The 10,610-nt window shown below is 37.4% G+C and overlaps 1 protein-coding gene across 1 annotated transcript in view; it reads left to right on the top strand.

Annotated features, from left to right (window-relative positions):
* The window catches only part of ntng2a (netrin g2a), a 62,875-nt gene that overhangs the window by 48,159 nt on the left and 4,106 nt on the right, over nt 1-10,610 (top strand). Inside the window, exons 7-12 of the mRNA XM_079636518.1 lie at nt 988-1,026; nt 2,747-2,884; nt 4,146-5,237; nt 6,546-6,665; nt 7,121-7,192; nt 9,173-9,340. Coding sequence (XP_079492644.1) covers nt 988-1,026; nt 2,747-2,884; nt 4,146-5,237; nt 6,546-6,665; nt 7,121-7,192; nt 9,173-9,340 — 1,629 coding nt within the window. The remainder of the gene's footprint in view (nt 1-987; nt 1,027-2,746; nt 2,885-4,145; nt 5,238-6,545; nt 6,666-7,120; nt 7,193-9,172; nt 9,341-10,610) is intronic.

Genomic DNA, 10,610 nt, shown 5'->3' with positions numbered 1-10,610 from the left:
GCTGCGGTGCTCGCTGTGGGCTGCCCACGCTGAATCCCAAAGCTCCCATCAGCACCGGCACAGTGTGAGCTGACATGGTCATTCCTCTTCCAGAGGGAAGACACCTGCTCCTATTGAGACAGACAGACGACAGCAAACAGACTAACATTCATGAGACGCCGAATGCCACGTTCCATGTTTGATGTACAGTACTGTGAATACTGCCATAGACAGAGATGATTAGCATTGTGCTGGCATTGAGGAGCACGCGGTACTTTACTTAAGATTCAAAACAAAACAAATTAAAATATTTGTAATATTAAATAGTTTAATTAAAAACCGATGTATAAACGTAATTGCAATAATATACAAATAATTTAAAGTGATATATCACTATATACTACAGTATAATTATATAAATATATATACTATATATAATAAAAACAATACTACATGTTATTAAAATTTTATTTTTACATTTAAAGAATGAAATGATTGAAACTTAACGATGGGAAAGGTAATGTGCAAATGAGCATGCACAGTCAAATGTCCAATATTGACAGATACCAATAAATTAGTGTATAAAAATGTATACTGACCATGATGGAGATACCAAAGTATTGTTGAAAGTACCTTGAAGTACCATGTAATACTATGGTATATAAAATGTCAATCAAACAGTACCATGGTATATGCACCTGAAACCATCCCTGCATAAAGATATAGTATCATTGCAGTATATGGACATGACAGAGTGTATATGTTCGACTGATGTCATGGGTAAATCCATACATCATCAAAAGCGTGTGAGTCCCTTTTAGTGCTGTGGGCTGCAGTAAAGTGCCCTTTATTTGTGGTCAGCGAATAGCTGAGATCAGGCTGATTTAGGCTCTGATGGGCAATACTGTCGTGGTATTTGATCCCTGTACTGGCATGCTCATCCTTCTGTCTGCTGACTAGACACGGCCACCTCCAGTGACACATCGACTTCTCCTCCTGCTCCAACAGGCGGCTCAGTGATCCCTGAATCCCTCACCAATACACCAGGTGACACATGCAGAGACTACATTAGCATATTTGAGCAGTTTCTGCTGGTGTATAGATATAGTCTCGATTTGTGAAGCCTCGTTTAATAGACGTGCTCTTAGTTCCCTGTTTTGCATGAAAGTCAACATGAAATGCCATTCGTAACCCATTTTAGTTCACAGTATGATTTGATTCTCAAAGTAACAGTATGTTCAAATAAAGGAGAAAATGTTGGGTAAAAGTCGGGAATGAATTGGATTGTGAAAAGTGGACCAGATCTGTATCTTGTTGGGAAAGTAAATATGGTTGATTTTCATTTCATGTTGACTTTAAAGTTCCTTTTCGTTGCTGTTTAGTTGTAGATTAACCGTGTCTTTAAGATCAAGCATTGCTTAGCTGTGGTGTTTTATGGTGTGTTCACACTTGTATTTCGGTTCTCTTGGTTCTTTTAGTCCTGATCAAAAAAGAAAATTATAAATTGCCTGGTTCGTTTAGTGTTCACACTGTCATGTTTAAGACTTAACCTAAAGATACAGTACAAAACAAAGAAACAGCTTTTATGGTGTATATTTTGCAACGGAACTTACCAAACATCCAAAACAACACCATGTGTTGGTCTAAATGCACTCGTTGTGCATACATATCATGGTATTTTTACCAGCTGAAAACTTGTGAATTCAATTAAATTAAATTCACATTTATTTGTATAGCGCTTTTCACAATACACATCGTTTCAAAGCAGCTTTACAGAAAACGCATGTGATCTGTTATCAGAGGTAACTGTATAGTTATCTACAGTATTTCAGAAATGTACATATACTGTACAAATCACAAGTTAGCTAAAAATGTATTCATTTAATTTTTTTTAATAATGTAAAGCAGAAACAATGAGCTCATTGAAGTAATTAATACTAGTTTGTTAACAAATTATTATGACAGAAAACTGGTGCATGTTGATTCAGAAGAGTGTGAAGAGTTTATAAAATGTGCAAAGGAGGCAAAACAGCAAAAACATGCAAACGACTACATTTGCTGCGAGGAGATGGCGGTTCTGTAATGGGCAATGTAGCTCCTATAACAAGAAAAAACAGGTACTTGGGCATTCTGTCCTTTTTAGGGTTGCATCTAATGACATCACGTCCTCATTTTGGTTAGTTTAGATGTCTTTGTTGCGTACATATTTCAGTCGAACCGCACCAAAGTTCGTTTGGAAGTGGACTGACACCAACTCTTCAGAGGTCTCGGTCCTTTTGTTTGGTGTGCACCAGAGTTGGGATGGCAGTGTTCACACATATTTAAATGAAGCGCACTAACAGAGCAACTGCACCAGAGTTCATTTTAAATGAACCAAACCTGGCAAGTGTGAACACACCCAGATTCAGCTTTGTGGTTGAATTTATACTAGTCATTGAGAAAGATATAATAATGTATGATAATAAAATCAGTAATAGCATCAAAAAACAGTTATCATTGTCAACATCAAACAAATGTATTAAAAATAACTAAAAACAGAGTCATTAAACTTTAGGACATTTAGAAAATTATACAACCAAAGGTAGCTAGATGTACACTACATCACCCACTTGTATTTTTTATAGGCTTTGTATTATTTTGCATAAGTACAAGTATGTTTCCCAAAGCTATAAAATTAAAAATAGAGGTGTTAACAGTAGGAGGTATCTGGCTCTCTTTACTTACTCTCCCGGCTCTCAACTCAACACTGTAATTCTACTGTCCCAAGTGCTGCTTGTGACAAGCTTTCTGCCCACAATGCCAGCTGCTACCATCTCGAGCCAGACAGACACCTCGTCTCTAACTACGATGCCATCTCCGTCTAGTCCAACACTCACAGTCGTACCCACGACACCTGACCAGCCAGGTAAGTCCTGTAAATGTCAGTTTGTTGACAAGTTTGCACAAGACAATAATACACAAATAACCTTTTTTCTTTAAACGTCTTCCAGTATTAAAGTTTAGATTTTTAAAGAGTGAATCCATCAGAACTCTGTTCGCAAAGATATTTTAACCTTGATATGAGCCATAATATATGCAAGCGTGTGTCTATCTATTTACATGTAGGTGAGACAATCTTCATTTATTCTGTCTCACTTGTGTTACTAATTAAGATGTGAAATATTCAACAGGGAGCATGTTTAAAGCCATACTTTGAGTCTTGTTCTTTTGCCCTCCTGGTTGTGAGAATGCATACATTATAGTTATTCTATTAGAAGGCACTTTGAATCTTTACATGCTTTCAAAGAGCCTAGCATACTCAATACCTAAAATGGATGATTTAGTAATTTATATGAGGCTCATATTTCTTTTTTGAAAAGTTGAATATAAAAAAAAAAAAAAAATTGTGAAAAGTAAAAAAACAAACACATTTAAATGTGTATAGGCTCATTTTTTGCATTTAAAGCAGTGAGTTCTGCTTACCAAGGAGGTCGATTTTCCATTAGGACGTGCTAAACAGCAGGTGTTCAGTTTTGGTGACTGCGAAACATTTGTGAAATATTTTCGCTTTCTATGTGTAATCAAATCAAAATGCCACCACCTCACCTATCCCACCAGCACCAGGTGTGTGTAGCGTCCGCCTTTCGAACCTAATGGCGCTGAAGCTGTAACTAAAAATGAAAAATGGCAAACCCAGCCTCGGGAGATAAATCATTAATTACTCTGTTATTGTGAAACACAATCACTTTCGGGAGCACATGGCGTGGCGGTCGGGGCTCAGCTGAAGGCCGGAGCTCAATTCTTTCAGATCTATTTCTGAATAGCGATTGAATGAACAGCTGCTAAATATTTCATAAGAGAAAAGAGACCAGGTCATGGTAAGGAAGACCAAAAAGGGGCCAATTTATTGAACTTATGGAGAGAGAGATAGATACATGAAACCATAACAGGAAAGTGCAACGAGTCCTGTCCTTGAAGAGTTGGACAGGGGCACGAGCAGGGGGAAGTGATTCTATCAGGGCTTGTGTATCTCGTTTCTGCTGAACTGGAAATGACGAAAGGTTGAATCGCTGCAATAACATCCATTATGTACAGTATGTAAGCCCAAAGGGCAGCAATGGCATCTTTACTGCTTTTGACAGAACAGTTTAGATATCTGACTCTTTATGCTCTGTACACAATTACAGTTTCCGCAGCACCAGATGTGATACCCGATACGGCCACCACTGCAACCGACACCCTCACTGCAACAACTGGCTTTGTTACAAGCAATCCACTATCTGTTCTTCCCGAGGTCACGGATGTATTTGCCTCATCCTCTGATGGCATTGCAACAACACTTTATATGGTCACCCAAGCAATATCTTCTGCAACCGTGGCAACAACACCTTCTGCAACCATGGCAACTTTTGAAACAACATCTTCAGCATCAGCTAGCACCATTCAACTGCCAACCTCTCTTGTACCTGTTTCTGATGTTTCTTCAGTGGACACGCGTGAAGTGGTTACAGCAAATACTGTGGTAAACTTGCTTAAAAGTACTGTTGTGTCCTCAACTGATGCAGCAATAACACCAGTTGACGCACTCTCTCCAGGCATTGATTTGATTGTCCCAACATCTGATGTTCCTATAACTTCTGCATCTGATGTTGATGCTCCTGCCACTGATGGTATTGCTCCATCTCTTGATATGGTTGCACCAGAGATTGGTTCCATTGCCCCTGCAACTGACACAGATGCTCCTACGACTGTTGCGGTGGCTCCTGCATCTGATGAGGTTGCAAAAGCTACCGATGTGTCAGATGAAATCAAACCAGAAGGTCCAGGTGATGGTACTAATGCAGAAACGGTCACCACCAACATACTCCCACCTACAATTGCCACACCTCTTCTGACAAGTGACCCTCTGCAAGCTCTTGATGCTACTCCTCAACCTGATGCTGAGACTGACAGTAAACCTCCATCCAAAGATGCAAAGAACAGTGAAGTTCCTCTCATTGAGACCAATGAGGAAAAAACAGCAACAAACATGGGAAAGAAAGATAAAGATGCTCCTGACAGAAAACCTTCATCTGAAGTAGGAGAAAACAGTGAGGTTCCCCTCATTGAGACCAAGGAGGAAAAAACAGCAACAAATTTGGAGAAGAAAGATAAAGATGCCCCTGCCAGTAAACCTTCATCTGAAGTAGGAGAAAACAGTGAAGTTCCTCTTGTTGAGACCAGGAAGGAGAAAACCGCAACAAACCTAGAGAAGAAAGATAAAGATGCAGAAGCCCCAGGTACCCACAGCAATTCTGACATCTCAAGTATATTTCCTGCTAAAGAGCAAATTACACGATACACTTTTATAGATTCAAAAGGTAATTTCTGAGGCACAATCTGTTGAAGTCTGTGTTACACAAATCAAATTGCCTTCAGAACAGTTAGCCAAAGGCCTAACTCTCTTAAAGGAATAATAAATGAAAATTCTGTCATCATTTACTCACCCTCATTTTGTTCAAAACTGTTATGACTTACTTTCTTGTGTGAAACACAATAGGTGATGTTAGGCAAAATGACAGCCTCACTCACAATTCTCTTTCATTATATGAAAAAAGTATTCTTTTTTTTGGTGAATATTCTATAAAGAAAAAAAGATTCATTTTTGCACAGAAGAAAGGAAGTCATATGAGTTCTGAATGACAAGAGGATGAGTAAATGATAGAATTGTGATTTTGGTTCGAGTGAAATACTGTATCCCTCAAAAGACTTTAAAAAAACAGTTTTATATATCTAGTAATAAATAATCACAGTATTTGTTTTGTCGAAACTGATCCTGACATAAAGCGTTCAGGCAGGCTGTATTCAACTTCTCTATTTGGCATCAAATATGCGTTCTGTCAAACTTGTTTTGAACTTTTGTGGTCTCTGAAACAGTAAAAAAGTTTAGTATACACTACCATTCAAAGGTTTGGGGTCGGTAAGAATTTTTTATGTTTTTAAAAAGAAATCTCTAAAGCTCACCAAGGCTGTGTTTATGCCTATTTAATTTTTTTAAATACAGTAATAACAGTAATACTTTGAAATTACATGTATTATTACAATTTTAAATAACTGTTTTCTATTTTACTATATTTTAAAATGTATGTAATTCCTGTGAAGGCAAACAGTTGTGCTGCTTAATATTTGTGTGAAAATCTGTGATGCTTTATTTCAGGATTCTTTGATCCAGGATTTTTTTGGGGGAAAAAACAGCATTTATTTGAAATGTACATTTGTAAAAGTATAAATGTCTCCACTGTCACTTTTGATCAATTTAATGCGTACCTGCTGAGTAAATAACTTTAAAAAAAGAAAAGAAAAAGATCTTACTGACCCCAAACTTTTTTTTAAATGTTCTTTTAAAGACACCCCACAACCACACACATCAACCTTATGTCTGAAACAAAATCTTTAAATACTAAAATACTATGTCTTCATAAAACAAATCATGTATGGTTATCAGATTTAAACAATGAATAAAATGAACTGGAATATAATGAAATGTTACGACTGCCGAGTTCTTCTTCAGATACTCATGATTTCTCTGGTGTAAACCGCATCTGCAGACATTAAGAGGAACAACGAGGCTGCGGAAACCAAAAAAAGCAGGGAAGCCAAAGAGAAAAAGAAAGAGAAGGAGAAAAAGAAAGAAAAAGATTATGAAAAGAAAGAGTATGAGAAAAAAGGTATACAGCATTTGTAGTTGAGTGTGTGTATTTTGTGTAGCTTGACTATAGAAATGAAACAAACAGATACTGCACTCATCTGACACAGCATTTGACTATTTAAATGACTGCAGTCTGAAAATGCATTTCTGCTCGACTGCATGGTACCTTTACTGGTGCTGTGGATGAGATGGAGTATCTGTTAGTGAAGAACATTCACAGCTTGTAGTGTATCGATTGGTTTAGCAGCCATTAGATCCACAGAAAGAAACTCTAAACCCTAGTTTTCTCTAGTTTTAGGCTGTTTTGTGTCCATCATCAGTTTTCTTAAATAACAGTAGCATCATTTCAGTGTATCTAGTTTCACATTTTCGGCTCTTACGGTGAACCGTTCCACATTTCTTTTGTGCCAATAGTGTAGCAGTGTTGGCCAACAAATATCCAACAAAGAGCTTAATGTTGCTTTTATTCCAAAGTTGTTGCAAGGATTTTGATCCCCGGAGGGCCAAAAACGCAGTTGTCAAGGATAGCGTACATCAGATTTCAAGGTAAGGCGATGCTTTAAATCAAGACAGCAAAAAGGCGTTATTTTCAGGGTTTCGATGACATTTTATGTGAATGATCTATTTATATGCATTAGCGCTCCTGTAGGCAATGCTTATCAAAGGATGATTCAGTTTTGATTTCTGTTTTCTAGAATGTGGACAGACACTAATTTGAAAACTGTGGAAAAATTGCTGCCTAAATGTTATTCATTTCCTCTCTTCCATGTCGCTCTTTCTTGTCTCTCTCCTTTCTTTGTGCTCACATGTTTTGTTTTTTGCTTTGTCTCATAAGGTAAGCCGCTCATGATGTATTGTGTTTGCTAGAAAACAGAAAGATCTCCCCCAGGCTGTATAATCAAAAGCGTCCTCTTCTAGAAACTAGCTACTTTGCATTTTCACTCTCCGAGTGTTAGACAGCTGTCTGCTGAAGATGCAAGATCGTTTGTGAAACATCGCTCCATCCCTTCACCAATCTGGGGAGTAATTGAGCATTTATATTTAATTAGCTGCTCTTGCCCCCCATCCCACTGCTTGGCTGACTGTGACACAGCAGGACCCCACGTCGCCAGCATCTTTAAAACATCATATCAATTATTCAAAGCCCCAAGTGTTTAAACAGCAAAGAATCGAAAAAAAGAACAGCTTCTCAAACACTAGCTCATTATCAATGTTTATCAGTGTCATAATGTCTGCTTAAACTATGTTAATTAAGCCCTACAGGTGGATTTATTTACTCAGACGAACTATAACTTCCTACTATTTAGTTTGTTTGGACATGTCTAAACTACTGTTATGTAAAAACACCCCAAAAATCTTTAAAATGTACTCTGAGAAACAAATTCAAAAACATTTTTATTTTATTTTACTATCTGAATATTGAGCCTCACCAACAAGTTAATAGGTGACTCAGAGAAAATACAGTTAAACTAGATACTACAGGTAATAGACCCACAGAAGAACTATTTACTACTTAACTTTAAATTACATGATGAAACTGGAAAGGTGCCACATAATATATTTTAAAATACTTCGAATAAACAAATAATTACAGTTGTACATAAAATACCAATGCGTGAACAGAAAGTAAAAAGTAAAAATGAGGCTATAAGAAAAGCAGTCTCGGCTAATGAGTACTGCCCATTTTTGATCCACAGTTGACCCTTCGCTAAGCTCCGCCCACCTTAGTGGTTTACAGTACGTCTCATATAGGAATGATCTGGAGATTGCCTTGAACATTTCATTTTCAGTATAATTAGTTCACAAAGTGGAAAAACAATATGTTATTCCTAGATGGGCTGGAATGAATTATGGCACAGCAGAACATTTTTATTAGCAAATTTAAGAAGTTGTTAAATTACACAGTAACATGATGAAAAGCTGAAAAATATCAAATGCTTGTAAAAAAGAGAAAAGCCTAATTTAGGAGTGATTACAAGTGATAAGATTAGCATAAGTGAACCCAACTGTTCCTAACGTTTCTACAATGTAGCCTATACTGTGAAACTGCACTCTTTATAGCATATCAATATGTCAATTAATAGCCTTCAAGCAAATGCAACATAGGCTACATGTTTGTTTGGGAATTCGAGTGGCACAGTTTAGTCGGGCCGCACTTTTGTAAATATCTGTTAAACTGTGTTGTGTTCACAACTATCCAAGAACATCTTCCATAGACTTACATTGTAAGAGAGCAATAGCTTCTCTGAGGAACAGTTGTTAGGGCAGGATTAGTCTGTAATGTTTTAAGTAGGGCTTTGCGAAGGGTCAACTGGTTAATAGGGCTTTAATCTTAATTCCCCATTATTTTTGAGGTTGCGTTAAATAAGTGGCAGTCTCACCAGCTAGCTGAATAGACCTAGTTTATATAGTCTCCTCAGCATCTACACGTCACTCATTCCCATGCCCTCTCATCCATGAGTGTCCTTTTCCCTTCCCTCGTTCCCTGATCCACGGACTAACACCTATCTACTCTTTCTCCATTAGACTGCGAGTGCAATGGTCACTCAAATCGCTGCAGTTACATTGATTTCATCAACATTGTGACTTGTGTGAGCTGCAAACACAACACTAGAGGGCAGAACTGTCAGCACTGCCGCCTCGGATACTTCCGGAATGCTTCCGCCGAGCTGGACGATGAGAATGTTTGCATAGGTCAGTCAGATATCACTCCACGCCAACCCGTTTCACTGTTCCCCCTGATGCACTAACACCATGCTGCGCAGAAATTGTCCTTTCTGGCCAAATGATATTAGGGAAAGGTTGAGAAATCTTTCCTTATGCCCATACAGTCCTACATTTGGTCTGCCACCACCTTCCCATACATGTGACAATTTCTGATCAACTGAAGTCTAATGGAAGTATAGATTTAAATATAGTAATATCATGCAGACCACCCCTCTCATTCATCTAACAGCCTTTATATGGACACACAAGAAATCTTTTCCCAGACTTCTGTCTTCATTTTACTGAAGATCTAGGAAACTAAACAACTTGCATTTTCAACCTTTCAGCTTAGAACTACATCCATATATGTAGACTTATGCTATAAGAAAAAATTAAATGATATGCTTCTGTACATAATCTGTCTTAAAGTCAACATGAAATGCCATTTACAACACATTTTCCCTTCAGTAATGCAAAATTTCCCAGTAAAACTGGATATTTAATAATAAAAAAAAAATTCTAGGATGGAAATTGATTGGATTTTGAAAAGTGGGCGTTACATGGTAAAACTGAAAAGAGTGATTTGTGATGTCAGATGAGAAGTAAATGCATTCGCGGGCATCAAAAAGTTTTAACATTTTGACAAAAGATTATGAAGACAGTTTTTCATTCACTATAAGACAAGGAATGTACATTAAAAAGTAAATAGGATGAACTTCATGTTGACTTTAAATGGGAGGCAGGAATCAGAAATATATTTTTCAAAAATATTTTTTCTTTTTGTTTTTTTATTAAAAACTGTTCGGCTCAAGCAATCTGTCAGGACACTCTGATAATGATACAGTGACCTCTACTGGAAAAATACAGACACATAAATCACAGTGCTATGACTGACAGGTGCCCAGAGGGACAAATTATACCCGTGTGAATACATAGAGCAAACCCTGCTTACATGACTTATGAACAACCACTGATCACATACAACTGACATCGCAGCTCGCAAACATATACATTTCTCCTGCAAAACACATGAATATGCCTTCAGGCTGTGCTATTTCCTTTAGGCAAAATGTTCTGCAAAACCTCTGAAACACTATGTACATTGAGAAATATTTTATATTAAGGGTACCATTTTCTCACTGTGAATAAATAAGCTATTTATGACCATTTGCCACATATTTCTATGACCCTTAGGAGTTATTAAACAGGCAATTTTTGCTGCTGTGCTGTTAATACTTTATAAACACTCTCATGTGAA

The sequence above is a fragment of the Phoxinus phoxinus genome (assembly GCF_949152265.1).
Source record: "Phoxinus phoxinus genome assembly, chromosome: 15".
Lineage (NCBI taxonomy): Eukaryota > Metazoa > Chordata > Actinopteri > Cypriniformes > Leuciscidae > Phoxinus > Phoxinus phoxinus.
This window is presented reverse-complemented; position numbering and strand designations above follow the sequence as displayed.